At 33.1% G+C, this 20861-nt stretch overlaps 3 protein-coding genes across 3 annotated transcripts; 1 reads left to right on the top strand and 2 right to left on the bottom strand.

Annotated features, from left to right (window-relative positions):
• Positions 1 to 5277: 5277 nt before the first annotated feature.
• LOC108451915 (uncharacterized) lies at positions 5278 to 6332 on the bottom strand. Its single transcript, XM_017749621.2, has one exon. The coding sequence runs from the start codon at positions 6189 to 6191 to the stop codon at positions 5577 to 5579; it is 615 nt and encodes a 204-aa protein (XP_017605110.1). The 5' UTR covers positions 6192 to 6332; the 3' UTR covers positions 5278 to 5576.
• Positions 6333 to 10570: 4238 nt separating this feature from the next.
• Positions 10571 to 11878, top strand: LOC108453156 (uncharacterized). The gene has a single exon (XM_017751101.2). The coding sequence runs from the start codon at positions 10733 to 10735 to the stop codon at positions 11342 to 11344; it is 612 nt and encodes a 203-aa protein (XP_017606590.1). The 5' UTR covers positions 10571 to 10732; the 3' UTR covers positions 11345 to 11878.
• Positions 11879 to 12280: 402 nt separating this feature from the next.
• On the bottom strand, positions 12281 to 19425 carry LOC108453155 (homeobox-leucine zipper protein ATHB-15). The gene is made up of 18 exons (XM_017751100.2): positions 17948 to 19425; positions 17563 to 17722; positions 17257 to 17357; positions 17072 to 17162; positions 16672 to 16767; positions 16470 to 16583; positions 16304 to 16387; positions 16047 to 16202; positions 15866 to 15940; positions 15607 to 15713; positions 15330 to 15522; positions 14857 to 15042; positions 14629 to 14709; positions 14343 to 14477; positions 13925 to 14250; positions 13446 to 13551; positions 12763 to 12912; positions 12281 to 12616 (listed from the first exon to the last, which is right to left on the bottom strand). Exons 1-18 carry the CDS (start codon positions 18154 to 18156, stop codon positions 12470 to 12472), a joined length of 2517 nt encoding a protein of 838 aa, XP_017606589.1. The 5' UTR covers positions 18157 to 19425; the 3' UTR covers positions 12281 to 12469.
• Between the last annotated feature and the right edge of the window lie 1436 nt (positions 19426 to 20861).

Below are 20861 nucleotides of genomic sequence, written 5' to 3'. Positions count from 1 at the left end.
AGAAATATTTTTTTTTTGTTCTTTCTTTTTACTTTTCTGGCAACAGATAAGGATGGCAATAAAATCAAATTTGCCTAGCTAATGAATGAAACTCATTGAAGAACTGGAGCTGTTCTTGGCTAATCTGCTGTAACACCACTGGAACAGGGGCACCAAACTGGTATAAATCCAGCCGAGAACCCAGCGCCAGCTTCGTCAGAATGTCCGCTGCTTTATTCGTCTGTCGTGGAACATGAACCACTCGTACATCCCATTGTCTCTTGCGAAGCTGTTGTATATCCCTTACTAAACCAAGTGATGATAGAAAATCCTGCCTATTTATCAGTTCAACCGCTTCTCTACTATCACTTTCAAGAATAATCTGCTTGAAACCATAGTCTCAAGCGAGAGTCAACTTATCGAAGGTTGCCCATAGTTCGGATAGAAGAACTGTAGCGACCCCGATGCTGTGAGAGAATCCCAATATCCACTCACTTTTATCATCTCGAAAAATACCCCCAACAGAAGCCATAGAACTTGATTGCCCATTGTTTTTTCTCTTCTCACTTCTTTTTTTTTTTTTTTTCTAAGACGGGCAGATAGCCATTGGAAAGTGGGATGCAAACTAAAATTTGGTAAAAATACACACACCTAGTGCCATGCATAACTCAAGGAACTCACTTCTTTTAATTTCTTGATTTGATTTGTAGTTTTTGAAGTAAGATGTCCAAAGAACCTATGTGGAAAAAATGATAAAACATATTTACAAATCAATGATTGATTATCTCTCTGTTTACTCATCACTTAACAAAAGTGATATGACAAGCTATAAAGAGTTGACTGCATAAAGTACAAGAAACAAAAATGCACCAGAATATTTCCAACAAATTCAAACTATATTTGATTTTAAAGTAATGCATCCATAAGTCATGCACACAATAACTTAAGAGAATTTAAAGAGGATATAGGCCTCCAGGAAAGTTTGATCAGCATGATGAAGGCATAGGAAAAGTAAAGCATGGGATGCAAATCCATCAGCTGCAATCAATACAAATAGTAATAATTTGTTTTAGTGATCTTTGGTCTGACTCTTGAGATGAACAATGTGACCATTTTCTTTTTCTTGTTTTTTAATTTTTTTAATTTCTAATTGATAAACCCTTTTAAGATCTTGAAATTAAGATATCACATGCCTTCCATTTGTAGATAGTCTTTATATATAGCTTGAAATGTATATTGTGATAATACATACACTAATACTAGTGCGTTGAAGATTTGAAGCTTGTTTTAGATTAATACAAACAAATGAAATTTTGATTTGATTTAATTCTTATAAATTATTAATATAATTATTGATATAATATCATTTTATGTTTATATATTGCATACAAAAATACTTATATTTATCAAGTGTAAAAATAAATTGATATATTTATATCTTTAAATGTACATGATTAAAGCTTCATATATACATTTGAACTATAATCAAAGTTTGATGCGTATAATCAAAGTTAAATTGTACATTAAATTAAAGTTTATGTATAATTTTAAGATTTATCCTAAAATAAGAAGAAGAAATATTATTTGGTCTAACTCTGAAAATTTTCAAGAAATATTTGTAACTAGACTTTATTTTTCTTAATTAGAATGGAGATGAAAAAGGGAATTTAAGCTTAAATTTTCTTTGCCAACTTAACCATTAAGGATTCTCATGTTGAATTCAAGATCCCCAACAACTCCTAAACTTGCTTCTTGTTGAAAAAAGGGCTACCTATTAGAAGGCAAATTGGATTCCATTTTTGCTTTCTCTTTTGAAACTTTATTAACGACTACACACATTTTTCTCTTTTAGGAAAAGAAAGGACTGGATTACTCCATCATAACAAAAACATTCCATAGTTTAATTGTCATTTACCCAATGTTGTTCAATATTCAATTAAGGCTTCTTAATGGCACAGATTATAGATAACCTGGAAAATGTGAGAGAGGTAGTGTGGACTTCAATTATTGAGCTGTGGCAGCCTTTCACTCATTGCTCCCCTTTCTTTTTCCTTTTGGTTCATTTTCGGCTCTTAGCTTTTCATTTCACCTAAAATATTTTATCAAAGTTGGACCACTATTCTCTCCATATCAATTTAATCGATTGGAATTAATTTTTTTGAGAGCGGGTTTACAACTTTACACGTATTATACAATATAATACGTAGTAATGTTAGAAATTAATAAGTATTGTATATAAATATAATAAAATATTTTTAAAAAAGAGACCCATTATATTTTTTAAGGTTATTTGTGGAAAAAAGGTGTATATTGTTGGTGTATCAAATTCTGATTCATTTACAAATATATAAAATCAATTCAATAAAAAACAAATAAATTTAATATAGAAATAAATTAAATTAAAATAAATCCAGTAAATTAAAACTCCCACATGGTAATAGTGTATGGTGGATTAAAGATTCATACATGACAATTATACATTATGAGACTCAATCTTGAATAAAGAAATCTCATGTCTCATTGGTGAGTAGGATTACATTTAAATAAAAATAATAATCATTTGTTCTAGAGTTAGGTCTAATTTATTGGGTTGGAAAAAACATCTTTTTTTTTCTATCTATAATCTATAATATATATAAAAACACGAGTTTAGAAATTTTTTGAATTGATGAGAATATCATTTGTTTTCCATCCTATTACTAAATTGTCTTTAAATTTAATTATAATTTAATTTAGAAGTATTAGTTAAAAATGTTGTACTAATTTTAAGATAGAGTTATTATTTTGACAGAACTCTAAACATAAAGTATAGAAAAAATTGTGATAATTATAATTAAAATGAGTTAAAAATTTGAGGTTGTGTTTATTGATGTAAAATAGAATTATTACTTAAATAGAACTCTTAGCATGTTAATTATCACTTAAATTGATGTAATATTAGGGTCATATACTAATTAAAATTTAAGTCTAGCTTTATAAATAGTATTTGGTAATTAGGCACATTCAATCAAGTAGCATCCAAGAAAAATTACCAGTAAAAAATTGGAGATATTTAGCATTAATAAGTTAGATTTATAAAAATGAATGAAGAATTAAAGTCATGGTTCTTTGAAGAGGCAATATCGAATCATATTCGAACAACAATAGCATCGAGAGTGATTGAAGATTATATTACTTGATGATAAGGTAATATGATATTATGATATTATTTTTAATTTTTTCTATAAGTTTATATTATGTGAAGCAAGCGCTCTTAAAATCATTTTTTATATATATCTATTATTTGTTTGGTGCAAGCAAAAATATTTTGTGGGTTTATTTTGAAAAGAAAGTCAAATTTCAACAATTCTTTTTAATCACTATTATTAAATATGTTTGTTAATTTAGTTTAAATATATTTCCTATTTATCATGAACTACTATTATAATTAAAATGATAGGTAATAACAATTAAAAATATATTATTTAAAAATTAATTAAGAATTAAAGGCGTAAATTTACATCTAAGGCATGTAACATTAGAAATTATATATAGTAAGAATTTGAGTAATGCATTATTTCCATGTAAAATACAACAAATTCTCCCTAAAAAATTCCAATGAAAGCATTTTTAGTATCAAGGTACAATATTTATTGGACTTTTGATTTTTCTGATAATTTGTTTTGGATGAAATGAAGCAATCGTTGATTTATAAATACTAATTTCTTCAAGATCCACGACATTATAGGTTGCACTCTATCGTTACTTATAAAAACAAAATAGTGTGACATTATTATTTATTAAATATAGTTCATAAAATTAACAGTTAATAATTTAATAAAAAATCTTTAATTTTAAATTTAAAACCCTAATAAGTCTTAAAATCATAAATCTTAAAGCAAATAAATAATAAATTTGTATTAAGGAAAACGATAGCCAACTTTTCTCCAAACATTATCAGTTTATATTCATTGGAGAAATAGCCATAGCTTCATGCATTTCATCTAAAACTTTTGGCCTTGATTTTGAGAAGGCAGCCGTTGTTATTTTCTCCTTGTATGCGTCGCTAAAAACTTATCCATGTTTTGAATATAGATGGAGCTTTTATTAGAAAATTGATTTGATTTTACAGCCATGCTCATTAGCTTTGGTACGTTATATGGTTGAATGATTTATATTAATCCTACCGCCAAATGTTAATTACTCAAACTTCATTTAATTTTGAGGACGCATTTTATTAAAACATCACTTCATGGATTTGCTCATACATATTTCTAAATGATTTCCAATTTATTATTATGTAAAAGGTTTGTTTAAATTCATTTAGATTAAATTTAAATTCGAGAGTATTTATGATAACAATTGTGATTATACAAAAAAAATATCTCTCTTTGAATGTTTGTGTGTATTCCACGTGTTTGGCTCCACCTCATCATTATTTTTTTTTGTGGATTGTGGCCACTCCATTATTATTTAATCCTTGTTTAATCATTGTTTATAAGTTAACTTTTATACCCGTCTGAGTCTTAGTTTGAATGGTATTGACATTATTGTTAATTCAAGAAAACGTGAGTTTAAACGTGCTAATTAAAGCACATTTCATCCTCTTATGTAAGAGTTGGAGAGAAGTTATGGGTAATTATAAATACTGTATAAAAAGAATTAGCTTTCATATTTAATAAATAGATCTTACACATTTAAATAAGTGATTATGATTGTATTAGATATTAATGGATGAAAAAGTAGTGAAATAGATACTAAGTAAGTTAAAGAAAAAAAAGCGAGGCACTTTCCTCAAAGTGGGGTTCATTTGATTTATTTATGCCTTCAATTATGGTAGCTGTCTTTGTTTTGCACTTGGAGGTTCATGGCAAACTTGAGCTTTTCTTCATCGGGTTCTCTTTTTTGGATATGTTTCTTGCGTTACAAGTGTTTTTAACTTTTTTTTAAAGGAGAAAAAGGAGGCACATTGAAACAAGGAATTGTGGTGTTGGATGCAATATTTCAACGCTGCAATACCCCCACCGGAGATTGAAAACCCTGACCCGTTTCTCATGTTGGTTTTAACACGAGGCCCAAATTACTGATTTGATAGTTCAAAAAATGATTGCCTATGAGTGGTGTTTAGTACGACGATTCTTTATTTTTTCAAACCTCATATTCTTTTCTTATTTACGTTCGTTAGTGAATCTGAAGCTAAACAATAAATCTTTGCATATAGTTTAAGTTAGATAATCTTGTAGATAACATTCTGAGGGCAGGAAGAAAACGGGAAATCTTTGATCTTATTCATGCTAAAAGTTATACTATGAACAAATATTTGCTTTTACCGACAGGAAAATTCGTTGCTATTATCTCATTTCATGCCATGAAATTCAATTTACTGAGCCGATAGAATCCATCGATACATAATATACTCAACCAATCGATTAACATGCATTAGCAACGACATATGTGTCGGTAATAGTGGTTTCCCCATAATTTTCTTTTATTTGTTTGATATATTATCTACGATAGAATTAAAATCCCAAAAATTAACCACATAAAACACCCAATCGGGAAAATGATCTTAAACAACACAGCAAAGGAAGGAGTTCCCTTATAACTCAGCCAATCTCTTACTTAGTTTGTTGCTTTAAATCCTTGTAAAACCTGTTAATGAAATCCTCAGCAGCCTTGTCGACGTAGTCAGCGTCTTCGTCCATATCCCTCAAAGGAAACGGTGAGTCCGTTATTCTGAGTTGCCTCGCCAATGGAGTTTGTCCGAACCCTGGTAACATAGGGGAAGCAGCAACCACGCTGTTGTTGCCGTCGTTCTTGTTGATCATCTCCAAGGCAACCTTAAGGGCGTTCATGGTGGCCACGTTGTCGTCGTCGAGAGTAGGAGGCGCGTGGGTGCAAGCGAAGAAATGGTGGTAATAGCTGTTTTTCTTCTTGGCGGCGAGGTTGAAAGGGAAGATGTAGTTGGGGGTGTTGCTGCAGCTGAACTCGTACTCCTGGACTGCCGTTGCAGTCGCCTCCGCCGTGGAGGATGATGAAACCTGGCGGTTGCTGTGGTGGTGGAACATGAGGTTGCCAATGGCTTTGGCACCGGCGATTTTGCCGCGTTTGAGCATCACGTTAAGATCAACCATGAGCTTCCTCTTAGATAAAAGACCTTTCCTCATCATGAAGAGAACTGCTTTTACAATGCTCCATACTCTTTTGGTCATGACAGGTACGTTCTGTTCCATTTCTTCTGCCTTTGCGTCCCTCTTTCTTTCTTCTTTGTGGTTTGAGAGAGAGAGAGAGAGAGAGAGAGAGAGAGAGAGAAAAGAGAAAGAGGAAATTAGTAATTTGTTTGGGCTAGAAGGGGGGAGAATGGGGTATTTAAAGGGGAAAGAAATAAATTAATTAACAAGAGGTTAATTGTAATTTTAAAAGAAAAGAACCTCAAAAAGGTAAACGTTTGTGCGACTGAATTAAATGATCCCATCATACATATAAGTAGTAACTCCATGAGTTAAGTTAAAAAAAATCATTATTTTTAAAATACCATTTATAAAATTAAAAAAACTCTTATCAATAATTATCCTTTCAGACACTACAACCAAATTGAACTCATATGGAGGATGTTGTGTGTTATTTTTTGGGGTTTAAGGTGGTTGCATTGGTGATTAATTATGTGGGTTCAAGCTGCTCTGAGTTTGGGGGTGATGAAAAGTGCCATCTAGCTGTTAGACCATAGTTAAAATTCACCCACCCTTAGTCCACAGTAGATTGTAATCAAAGCTGGTAATACTTTTTTTATTATTTATAATCAAAGTATACAACCATAACTTGCATTATATTAAAGGAGAATGGATTATACATAAGAATCATATCGTGAACCAACAAAATTAGAACTCCCCTAAATTATTGTCTTTCTATCAGTATCACGTGTTTCTTTCCATGTTTCATTTTTTTTCCTTTTGCTAATATTATAGATTTATTATTACTCTATGAGTCTTTTTTAGTTTTATTATATATTTGTTTATATGATTTTATATAACATTTTTTATATATTTTTATTTGACTATGTGTAAATTTATAGTAAATCATATAGGGTTATACAAATAAAAATATATACTTTTACTTATTTTAAGAACTTTTAATTTTTAATATTTATTAATTAATCAACACGCATGACTCAATTCAATGATGCTATATAAATTTAGACATTAAAATTTATCCCACTCCTTTATCAGTGAAAATATACTATTTTAGAAAACAGTCAAATTATTAAAATATTAATTATTTAAAAATTATAAAATATGTATATTTATTTTAATTTTAGGAGGATACATTCTTTTTATATATATTTTATATGATTTCTTTAATGAAGTTGATGGCACTTAATTTGTAATATTAATTAAAATATTATAATAATATAAATAATCATATGCCAAATATAAATATTTTCGTTTATTACAAAATAAACACATGACAAAAAAAGAAAAAAAACAATCAATGTTCTGTAAAGAGAATACATAATGTACACATTTGAAATTTTACCAAATTTATTACTTTATATTTGTCCAAATAAACAAATAAGGAGTTGAAAAGAAAGCCAAATTTGAAGCAAGGTATAGACTGCTGCAATATATTTATATTCCACTAATATCCCCCAACTTTATGCATATATACAATTTCAACTTTAGGCTAATCAAGCAATGAATAAAAAGGTAGGAAGGGTATTTTAGAGAAGACAATTATAAAATTGCAATGCCCTCCTTGGAATTTCAACCATCCAAGAAGACTTTCAACGCATGATGGAGTTTCCTTAGCCTATAAACAAAGGCAAAGCAATGGCTTTTAACAAAGCAAATGTGTCTCCTTTTTGACAAAAACAAAATAAAATAAATGTGCAAAGACTTCAATTTCATTGCGAGTTGCATTATTAGATTTGTTTGTATTATCAATTGAAGGATGGACAAAAAAACGTGCGGGTGAATTATATCGTTTCTTCTTCTTCCTTTCGTATCACCAAGAACGTACCAACATTGTAAGGTTGTTCGTCCTCTTGCAATTATTTAGTATTTTATAACTTTTAATGCTCACTTTGCAGTTTGCACCCTCTTTCTTTTTTCCTTTTTGGGTTTTAAATAATTATAAATTAACCACATTTTTAGCTGTAAAATTTTGATGCTTTCGTTTGGTTTGAAATTAAATTTTTAATTTAATAATAAAATATATCCAATGGACTATAATAGTTGTGTACGATACTTGTACATTACATATATATATGTAGACATGAGTTATACAAAGTAGAAAATATTATGATACTTCATTCTCATAAATATCTTGAATTTTGATAATGCATCGCTTTACTTTTGACAACAAAGATGATTCATTATAAGCTAAAGATTAAAGATAATTGTATAAACCAACTAAACTAAGATCTGGGTTGTAATGGCTCTGCTTTTGACTCACTGCTGCATTTGGTTTCCACGTCCGACCATGAAATCTATTATATAATAAGCCTGAGAGGTAGAGCGATGGGAATATTAAAGCATCATGTTGAACATAATTCTATTTCAGTCATAAATAATTTTCACTGCCTGCTAATGTATGATGCTTACGTAAAGAGAGTTAGTAGAATTCACCACAATGTTAGTTTCCCATTTTAATCCAATTAGCAAACAATAAACTGCAATATCTTCTACATATACTTGGAGAAATAGACAGATAGTTTCTACCAAAATAAGGTCAAGCTCGAAATTAAAAATTAAAAATTAAAACTTGGTGGTGAAGATAGTAAGACAATGATGTTTTTCAGTTTTTTTCCGTCACCTTTTTCCCTCTGTTCAAGGTATTCATGTGTTGGACCAAGTTGGCCCAAATTACGAAATATTCTTTCTCAAATCGGAATTAAGCGAAATGAGTGATAAACAAGGCACAGTTCGCATGGATGCTTCGTACGTTCACAAGGGCTGCACTCCCTTTTATAAACAGATTAATGACCTTCAAGGGCGCAGCGAAATAATTAAAGCTTTGGTAAGTATTCTTCCACAAGTTTACCCACAGATCAATAAATTTATAACACTTCAAATATATGGTTGTTTCTTATATATATATATATATATTTACATTCATACACAAAAACCAGAGGTACATTAGATCCAAGAGCTCTTAAAACGTATCTATCGAGCTTGGACATTCTTCAACACCAAGGATATAAGTATTATATTGCCCTAACACAAAAGATGCTATAGCTTTGCTTATAATAAACCTTTCTTTGAGGAATCTTATATTCATGGGAGAGCTCAACAAAACAGCCCCTCAAATTGTAAATGCATGCATGACCCAAAATTATTTGGACAATCGCAAAGCTTGACAAAAAACTAGAGTCTTCACAAATAGAAATAACCAAAGGGGGGTTGCCAATCGTAATGCCTGAAAGCTAATTATAAAACTAGCCTTTTTCAACGTAATTAATTTTGTATCAACTCACTGTCATATTCACATGTGGCTGCTCATCTACAACCGTGCAAAAATTTCCACCTTCTAAAACTATTATACCCAAACCCTAAAACTTCTTTTTTAAATTAAGTCCAACTCTTGGCCAATTGGAACCCACATATCCAAAGGTAATTAATTTCAAGTTTTTTTTCAGATTCCTTTTCCAACATAAATGTGAATTAATTTATCATATTACTTCAACTACCTTCCTTAATCTCTTACTCCCTTTTTCTCTCGTGCGGCTATTAATTAGATTTAACAAATAAGGATATTCGTATTTGGTTATTTAGCTTACTGCTCCCGTGAAGCTCTCGGGTTGTAATAGTTTTAGCGATCGATTCATAATACAAAAATGTCTTTGTTTTAATGTTGTCTCCAAAAAGCTAAGGTGGTTGGGGCTATAATATGCATAATACGGTTAAAGTTTAGGCTCCCACGTGAATTTGCAACTCTTTCTGCATGCTTTATGGAAACAAATTATTTCAATTTAATTTTGGTTACAGTTTATTGACACATATATTACAATTTTGATATGTAGCAATTATAATGTAAGCACAATGGTTTTCATCTTCCACATAGCAGTACTTCATGGCATATAAAATTTGTTTTCTTTCTGTATAATTTTGGAATAGACATGTTCCCAACAAAATTAAACACGAAAATATGGGTTAATTTTCTTAATTTTTGAAGTCTTTATGGCTATTTATTCAAAAAGAAAAAGAAAAAACTTCACTCACATCAAAGTTAGGATTCTCTTTTTCTTTCTTCAATAAACTAAAAGGACCCAAAAACTTGATATAATTAATTGCATCACCTGATGGTGACCCAACCCAACTGCCCCAAATGGAACAGTAGTGGTTAAGATGAACACTGAAAAAAAATATCCTAAAAACTTTTCCATGATACGAAAACGATGGCTCGTCTCCTCTCCCTCTTAGATTAAGATAAACAGTTAGCTTTTAAACCCAAAAAGTTTAATGCAAGTTGGCATATTTCCTGAAAAATCTAGCATGTTTCTAAGGCAGAACTGGCCCTTGTGTATGTAGATACAGACATGTGAGTCCACACGATCCACACATACTTTCACTGTTAATTGGACACAAAAGAAAGAGTTCCCACATTCTATAAATAACATAGTTTCATACACTTAACCCTCTATCTACGGCCATCTGAATTTTACAAAGAATCTTTCAACCTATTCTCTAAGGTTTTTCATCATTTTTACTCGGTCGTTTCATACGAAGTTTCCCAATATCAACACTTTGGGTTTTTTTCTTTTTTGGTCTCATTCAACATGGCACCACCTGGAGAGGCTATTACTAGCACTTACACAAGCAGAAACAACTTCCCGAAGCCACCAAAACTCTCAAACGACAGCCTCCACCGTACCGTATCCGATATCACCTTCCAACTGAGCAAGGAAGTGTTGGATAATTATAAAGAAACAGCTGCGGTGGCAGTGGACGAGAAACAGCTGCCGCCAATATCGGAAGTGGAAGATGCAAAGTGCGAGTGTTGTGGGATGAGTGAAGAGTGCACCCCGGAGTACATCGAGCGAGTCCGGAACAAGTTCTTGGGGAAATGGATATGTGGGTTATGTGCTGAGGCAGTGAAAGAAGAAATGGAGAAAAACGGGGGCAAGATAGAGGAAGCTTTAAGTGCACACATGAATACATGCGCTAGGTTTAACAAGTTCGGGAGGGCATATCCAGCTCTGTTGACAGCTGAAGCCATGAGGGAGATTTTGAGGAAGAGTTCGAGATCGGAAGGGAAAAGTCTTAGGGCCAAGTCTTTTAACCCTAGGGATAGATCACCAGGAGCTCAAAAGATCGGTGGGATCGCTAGGAGTTCTAGTTGCATTCCAGCCATTACAAGGGAGATCAATGATCTCACTCTTTCAAACTGATTATCATATATTATTGTTATAGCCCAATCTCTTCATAATATAGAACTTTTCCTCCCCCCTTGTGCCTTACGTTTTTTTTCTCCGTATGGACCAAACCTTTTTTACTCATCATCATACCAGACAGTTTTTTGGGGTTTGGTCCAAAGTCGTATAGGTGGAACTCAAATCAAGGAGAGCTATTTTTTTATCCTATTCCTATTGGTTCTGTTATTTTGCATAATATAATCTCTGATCTTACTTTTCCTTCCTTTTTTTTTTTTTTGGTGTGACGTATTTCTTATAACAAAAACTTTTAACCACCTTTTATCTAAGGTTTTTTTAGGGCTGGTTCCAATTTTTCTTCTTTTGCACCCCTTTCGCTTCACCGCATGGTAATGACCTTGAGAGCTAGATTTTGTTGTAAACTAATATTTGTGGAGAGTCGGCATCCCTTTACTGATATAGGCTCAAGCTTTTTTTAACTACTACTTGTTCTAGCAAAGCAATTGTAAGCTTGTATGTTTCAATGTAATAAATCCTTAAATGTTTTATAAATATCTGTAACCGTAAAATTTGGAAGCTTCTTCCATCTCAGGGATGTTACTTTTACCTAATTCAAAATCAGGTAAATGAAATTTTGTTCAAGAACAAAACAAAGGGTTGAAGTCGGTCCGGTCAAAACAGAAAGTTGCGATAAAATTTAACCCTTTGTTTTGTTCTAAAACTGATTTGATGCATGATTGATTGACTAACAAATTTTCAACTGATTCAACCATCCAACAAATACTAAATAGTTAGTGACATGACTCCCGACCCAGAACCAAAACCAAAAGCATCTTTCAGCTTGACTGTTTGAACATTGGTTCTTTCAGTGGACTTCTTGGTATCAGATAGGACCAAACCAACCAGAACGGACCTAACTGCACTCACTATAAAATTCCTTAAAAGTGAAAACGGTTACACAAAATGTAAAATCAACTGATTGGAGCATAAGATTGTCATAACATAAAGCAGTCGTCTTAAAAGTATAGAGGAATAACAGACCTGAAGATTTAGCATAAAAGGTTTTACGGACTACAGATAGATAAACATCAAACCAACAAAACAGGATAGGATAATTTGTCTCCCCTTTTTGGGGTCAGAGTTTTAGACAAAAGACCAGTTGACAAACATAAAGCAGATGCAATGAGCATTCTCTTCTTCGTTCAACACTTTCCAAGCTACTGCTCTCTCATATGAAACGGGTCTTCCCATGCTTGACAAACAGATCCCACCTTGTAGACAAGCAAAACCCTAACCACCACCAAAACAAAACAAAACAAAACAACCATGTCAAAACAAAGCATACAAGTCGGTTCAATCTAGTTATACATTAGTTGGTTTTTTGCGTTTGAAGCTGATGTTCACTCAAAGTTAGAAATCAGAACAAAATGCTAGACCTGCTGCATTATCTGTGGGAACTCCGTGCAGAGAGTCTTTCGTCCATGTTCATCGAATATCTTTTCCAAAGTCAAGTCCTGCAGAGCAACCAGGGTCGTCTCCAGCATGTCAAGGCCAGCCTGATTTGCAAAAGTAAAAACTGGCAAAGCCTGCAAAAACAACCAAAATTTCAAATATATACTAGGACTGACATTTATGAAACATAATGACCAACAAACGAAGAGAAAGGGTATCCAGACCAACACTAAAATAAATAAAAAAAACTGGCTGCTAATTCAAAGAAAAACCTCTTTAACAGGAAAAATCAAAGGAAAAAGGTCCACGGTTTTCATCCTCTTCATATATTACTTGTCATTAAGAAAAAAAATAAGTTTTATCTATTTTATCTTAAATTGTTGCCTCGTTTGCCATTTTTATTGATTACAAACATGATTAAGGTCTTATATAGTAATAAAAATCGGCATGTTAATATTTCATGTCATTTAGACACATTCCTATAATTCGGTCATTCTGTGCTTATCATTTCCATATCAGAAAATTGTGCAGTGTTAATAACAGCCGATTATAACAAAAACAAGCACCGTTCACCGTAAAGGTAAAATCATCCTCTTCAAAATATACAGGTTCAATTTGATATGGTGTCTGTCACCAAACGAATATTTTAATAAGACCAGATTCATACCTTGAGAGAACAGCACATGATAGCATCGGAGTGATGCCACAAGGTCTTAAGGACAGATTCACCCCCTTCAGTGCCAGATTTGAGCAACTCGACACCCATGTAGACCCTGCAAAATAATAGACAAATCATGCATTGTTCAAAAGGTAATGGCAGTCATTCCAATCACAAAGATCGAGCGCATGCAACACTTTCCAAACCGATGGTATAGGATACATCGGTGCAATAATAGCAACCAAATTCAACAAGTCAGATTCTCAAATCTACCATTAACAAGGGTGAAACTATAAGAGACCAACATTAATCGACTTCTGATCTAAAACCACACAAAAAAAAGTTCAGGTACTAAAAAACCCAGACCAAATGTCAAGATCTCGAATTTGACAATAGCCCGTTTGAGGTTGAAACCCCAACTCAACTTAGTATCAAACATATTACATGGAATAAGTTTCATTCTGGAAATAAAAGGAAGGTTGAGGTACCTATAACTCTGGCAGATCCAACGAGCAAGAGTCTGTGCTTCAGGAGTACCTAACGGGGTGCGGAGACCAGCATGTGAACCTGAATATGAAGGAGAAAGTGCCAATGCCACCCTCTGAACTGAAGATATAATGCTACGCACATATTGTCGGGCCATAGACGCTACATGTTCTTGCAGATGGCTCTCAAATGCAAACTCAAATGCTATGGTCATCACAGATCTCATACAGCCACCAGCAGCAGAGTAATCATTAGATGCTTTATTTCCAGCTGGCCCAATCTCAAGAGCAGAAGCAAGGTCAAGAGTCCGATTGGGACTAGAGGCTTCCTGCATCAATTTCCAGTGCTTATTAAGAAACTTCACAAAAGATACAGTTTAACTAAGAAAAGACCACACTTGACATAGGAAAAGATGCAAACCTTCCCAGAATCGAGAGGAATTATACGAAAACCAGAAGGCAAAAGAGGTGCATCATCAGCAAAAGAAGCATCGATGGGAGCAAATATAAGCTCAGCACAGGTGCCCACAGCATTTTCATCCATTCCACTGCATAGCTATAAAACAATACCACAGTAAAGTAAATCACACAAGATAAAAACTTAAAAATAACGACGATAACAAGGAAACGTAGAGTAATAGCAATCAAGAAGCTGCTGACAAGCAGAATAAAAATAAAATAAATAAATAAATAAAAAGAACACTTACTTGTAGGAGGAAAACATCTCTTGGCATTAGCGCATCTTCAGGAGATTGTGCAATTCCCTCCAATTTAATGACCTCTAAGAACTAATAATAGTATAAAAAAAGGTCATGGAACATTGAAGAATTATAAGCTAAAACCGAAAGGCAATATAATTAATTCACAAAAGCTGAAAATTTGAAACTAATAATATGAAAACCAAAAAAAGTTTTGCCATCAATTCAATTTCTTACCTCTTCATGTTCGACAGTATGAGCCAGGGGAAGTATAACTTGACTGCCAAAACCTCCTACTCGAGATCCACGTAAGCTACAGGGACCAACTTTAACAACTGCAGCGGAGTAGGCGTCAATGCTGCTGTCAGCCCATTCTGATCTGTGCTCCCGCAGGAAACGAAGAAGAATAGCAGGAGGTACATTCTAAAAGAGATACACCAGAGGGAAAAAAGGAAAAGGATGAAATTTACTTACCAAATACAGACATTGATATAATAACTGCAACAATGCAAATGTCATATAATATTCAGATAATATCAAGACTTTCAGTTTTAATGGATGGAAGGAGGGGGAAGGCCCTCCAAAGTGAGCATCACACCATGAGCAAGCACAAACCGCACGACAGTACAACTTATAGGGAATTAATAAAAAAAGGTATAAACTTCCAAAAACAGTTCTTCCATCAGGAAAAGCTTCTGAAGCATCCTCACCTGTAAAAGCATCGAGGCCTTAGCACATAACACTGCATTGCTGACAGATGGAAATCCATTAGCAAACGAAAGATTGAGGCCCATTAGCTTGTCAGGAGACGAGTTCACAAGGATGGTAACATCATCCATGCCATCATTTCCCATCATTGACCAACCCTCATCAGTGAACCCATTCACAGCATCATTAAAACCCCTATTGAATCATCTAACAAATTATCACTAGCATATCGATTGTAACATAAAGAAAACACTTCACAATAAGCACTTAAAAACCAACCTGCTCAACCTCTGGCTAAGAGCCCGTAAAGCTGCTGGCCGTCGTCCCCAACCAGTCACATTAGACTGAGAAACCTCCTGAGCTATCTGCCTCAGTTGTCGTAAAGCCTAAAGAAAAATCAGAAAAAAAGAACTTCATCCATTTTACTGAAGATGCAACTATTGAAATTTTGAATAGACAAGCCTTCAAACAGATCCAACAGGAACCAAAAGAAAAAAAGGCAAAAATGTTACAAACTAACTGGAAATATAAATCTTACTGCCATCGTTGTCTTCTGAGCAAGCACTGTTGATGATTCATAAAGTGGGCGCAACACTTCAGGCACACTCCATGGCTGGTTGATAAGAAACATTTCAAATTAAGTATCAAGTTTAGGTAACATATATAGCTTAAAACATTGAAGACAATTTACAGGCAGAAAGAAGGGAAGAGATGTATACCTCCAAATCCATATGATCAACAATATGTATGATTGAACCACCCCCTTCACAAGGTCGAATAAGGTATCCACTTGGCAACATTTCTGCTCTCACAAAATGCTGGACTGGAGGCATGCTAGGGCCATTTTGAGTATTCTTCAGAGATCTCTCACAGACCTATACATTAAAAAAATGCATTTCAGAAAATAAAAAAGTAGGTGCATCTGTTTCAATCATTATTTAGTACCCAAAATAAAACAGGTTATCAAATCACATACAACGAGGCTTCCATCTTCTAGAACAGAAGTATAACGCAATAACCAGAAGTCACGAGCAGGCGCCAACGTCGTCGGCGCATAGAGCTGTATCAAAAAAAGTCAAGTGATCATTAAAAAACAATGTAACAATGAAGCCTGACAACCACAACAGTAAATGATAACTGACCTGCATGTACAGCAGCTCAATGGTTCCACCATTGGCAGTAGGCAGCACATTTAGAACATCCACAGCTCGGCAATCGTGGAACCACGAAGGCCTATCCTTGAGGAGTTCTGCAACCTGGAAGGAATGTGATTATTGAACTTTAAAAATCAACTACCATGAAGAGGAAGTTTTAGCAGGCTACAGCAAAGACAGTTACACTTACTCTTGTAGGTTCAAGACCCACAAGGCCGCAGGCACGTGCTGCCACTCCAGGGCAACCATGAGAAATAGCAATGATTCCTATGGAATCCGGACCAGGCTGTTCCAAGCCAAAACGAGATAAGAAGAATGATTAAAAATAAAACATTGCTGCTTAATGAATCAACTTATTAAAAGTCAAACATTGTTGCTTAATGAATCAACTTATGGTAACCATTATGGCATAATTTTATCAAAAAACTTGCAATTTAACACACAAAACCCATGAAAAAGACGGAGGGAGCCCACAAAGAAGCTTATATTTTATCATGAAAACAAGTTCTACTGGAATTTTATGTTAATTTGTAGCATGAAAGTAGTTAAAAAAATATCAAATATTAGGGGGTGGTGAGGTCATCATATACCTTCATTCCAGGCATTTGGACCCACTCTACAGCAGTTCCAGTGGCCTTCGAAAGAAACTCTGCTAAAGTCTCTTCTGCAATGGACAAAAGCCTGGGAAAAGAAAATACAAGCATCAGTTAAAACCCACAAACACAAATACTACAAAATTGCCAAAAAGCATGATGAAAAAAAAAAAGAACCAAACCCTGCAGGACTAGCATCTCTTGGAGGATGCTGATGTGTTTCACGTTGTTGACCACTCATCACTGCCGATTCACAGCTAGGATCTTTGGTTGCAAGTGTAGCCTGTAGGAAAACAATCCGACCCTTCTTTGTCACTTCCGAAGTTAATGAAGTTCATCAAAAGTAGATAAAAATGCATACTCAACTCCAATTTAGATGAGTTGGTAAACAGTTAAAACTTCTAAAGTAGATAAAAAATACAAAATCTAAGTAAATGAAAAGAACCACAAGTAGAAACCCAGCAGAAAACAAAAGCATAAATTCTCACATTCTGAGTATGTTGGCGAAAGCATCCGTTTTCATAAACCAGCTGTGACACCTGCTTTTGCAACCTATCATTCTCCTCCATCAAAAGCTTGTTCATTGCTGTCAGCTTCCTATTTACAGCTTGAAGGCGTGATGCCTCTTTTCTCTGTTTCTCTCTACATCTGACAAATCCAACACATAAAGAATCAGATGTATTATTAATGTTAAAATTGGCATTTCACCTGAAAAGAAACATCTGACCAACCAAGAACAAGATAAATACTAAAAAAATCCACATTTCATTACTTTCTTCTCATTCATTTCTTGAATCAGTAAACTTAAAACAAACTCATTGAAGCAAAGAAAATTGTTTAAAGCAATGACACTAAACAAAACCAAAGACAAACCTTCTATTTTGGAACCAAACTTTGATCTGTTTAGGTTCAATGTTGGAGAGAATAGGGCACTCCCTAATCAGTTGCTGACGACGAATAGAACTAGGCTTGGGGCATTCATGATAAAGCCTTTCAAGGGCCTCAACCTGCTCAGGCGTGTACCTTACATATTTCCCATTATCCAGGCTCCCAGGTTTACCATCCTTGCAGGACATTGCCATCTTTTAAGCTTCACCCTCAAAAATTTTCAGTTGCCCAAAAACCCCAAAAAAGCCACCCCCTTTCCTAAAACCACACAAACTTTGCAACTTCCTTTTTCCTTAAACTGCAAGCAACCGCAAAAAACGATTTCTTTCCTTGAACCTTGTTTTTTTTCCCCTTCTTTTGCTCTTAACTAGGTTTTCTTCATAAGTGCGTGAAATCTTAACACTTAGGAATTGTTTAATGCTTGACTGTGAAATGTTAAGGATGGTGCAAAAGAGAAAAGAAAGAGAAAAGAAGAGAATGACAGAACCCGACAAGGCACAACGATACCCTGACTGGGTATAGATTTAGCCTTGGACCTTGCTTTTTTTGGCACTCTTTGAGGACAGCCCCAACACCGAGAAAAATCTCGTAATATCTTTCGAGATCAGAGCTTCCTCTCCCAAATAACCGATCTGATTCCCTCGACCATTTCTTTCCGCCAAACAAGAAAAATAAAAAGCTTTGGTCTTGGAGCGAGTTACCGATTCGAATCTGCTAGCCTTCCGATTCTGAGCCACCAAGACATCACCTTTAAAGCTAAACAGACCTAAAGACACAAAAAAGAAACGTTCCAACACTAGACCCTTTTTCGGGATTCAAAGTACCTTTTCTTTTTTTCTCAATCTCTCTCTCTGGAAAACAGAGATCTCCCCAGTTTAAATCCAAAGAACCACCTTTAACGGAACCGTTTCACCGGCCTCCATTTCGGTGAAGACCCAAATCGTCCCTAACCTCTGAAACATAGTTTCTCTCTTTCGGGTTATTCGATCAACCAAAAAACATAGCTTCACCTTTTCACCATCGCAGATTTTATCTTCTTTTTTCTGGAACACACGCACACGAAAAAAAAAAAGAGGCAGAAATCGATTTACAAAACAACACCAGAAACAGATTAAGAAAAAGGAAAAACAACAGTGGAAGATATTGTTGTTGGTGAATGGTTTATGGTGGTGTGTGAAGGAAAAGGGAAAAAAAAAAAAAAGGGTAAGAATGGGCAGAGAGAGAGAGAGAGCAGTGCTTTGATGGGCTCTTGCTTTTGCTTTGAGAGGGTTTTTTATTCTTTTTTCTAACTATTTTGTATTATTTTGTTCTTACATCAACAAGGATTTTGATTGGTTCATCACTTTGGGCTTCTTTAATGTGAAGTGAAACAGAGGAAGAGAGAAAGAGAGTCATCTACTCCACTGTGCAGAAGTGCAGACCAATGGCGGTAAAGTATGAGAAATTTTTTAATGTTTCTTTTTTATTTGTTTTATAAGGGAAAATGACATTTTTGCCCCTTTCGATTGCTTCAAGCACAATACTGTATACTCTTTCTAATTATAACTTCTTTTGGCAGGAGATGTGCTTCAGATTACCATGTTGCCCTTGCATTTATATTATATTTTAGTGTAATGATAAATTATTCTATAATTACATAAAAAGTAGAAATGTGACTTTCCCAGATTTTCCTTTTCTTTTTTGACATTAAAGTTTGTTTCTCTAATCAATGAGGTTTCGTTTTGGTGGTGGAGTTAGGTTTTAAGTTGAAATTTTATTATATGTATTTGATTATGGTTTTTACATGCTTCAAATAACAATTTTATTTACCTAAAGCTAAGTAAAATTTTATTTGAATTTATATTTATTTATGTTTTTATAATTATACTTATAATTTAACAATAAAATAATATGTTATGCATTCTCGATATAACATTACGGCACCTAATTAATAAGTAAAATAGAATAAATATTTAATTTGTTTTTCAGTATTGATTTATAAGTATTTTAATATTTATTTTATTTTATCTTATGATAAAATAATTTAATACTATTTGTTAATAATACATAAGATTTATATATCGATAATGAACAAATAATATTCCATTCCTTTAAAAATTGTGTTTAAAATGAATCTAATCTTAATATCGAAAATATTTCTAATAGTATTAAACTTCCTTTAGAAATAAAATGACATCTTTTGCTACTTTTAATGAATAACAAATTTTGTACTTTCCAAAAAGGTGATTTTAACAAAAACATTATAAAAATATTAGATTTTCCTTTTACATGTGAATTAAATATAATTTGTAAGGAATTGTGGGAAAAAAAAGTGATTTTAACAAAAACATTATAAAAGATTGGATTTCCTTTTACACGTGAATTAAACATAATAAATAAATAATATTTTTACTCATAAATAAAAAGATAAACGCATTTTAGTACACTCGAATCTACGTACTTTTATTCTAACAACAATATCAATGACAATCAAACTAACACTCAATCAACAAGTTATATGAGATTTTAGAACAAGACTCTCTTGTTTAGACTCTTTCATATGTTCATATAAAAATAGTATCATGATTACTCATTGTCTTCTCTAATATTGACATAATTGAGAATGTAAACTTATCACTTTAATGTAATGTACTTAAAATTAAAATGTGGAAATTCTATACACAAATCTCATATTACTTTAAAAATATTACATTTTCAATCCACATGAATATTGAGTATTTTAAATTTATTAAATAAATTTTACTATTAAATATTTATACTATAAAGACTTAAATTACATTGATCTTAAGGTTTCAAAATTTAATAGATACTTCATAACTAAATTAAGAATAAGTATACTTATCTTTTTTTCATAAATATAATTAATTTATGGAATGAAACTTTTAACTTTACAAGTAGA

The sequence above is a fragment of the Gossypium arboreum genome, chromosome 5, assembly GCF_025698485.1.
Source record: "Gossypium arboreum isolate Shixiya-1 chromosome 5, ASM2569848v2, whole genome shotgun sequence".
Taxonomy (NCBI): Eukaryota; Viridiplantae; Streptophyta; class Magnoliopsida; order Malvales; family Malvaceae; genus Gossypium; species Gossypium arboreum.
The sequence above is the reverse complement of the archived record's forward strand: the minus strand, read 5'-3'. Positions and strand labels throughout refer to the sequence as shown.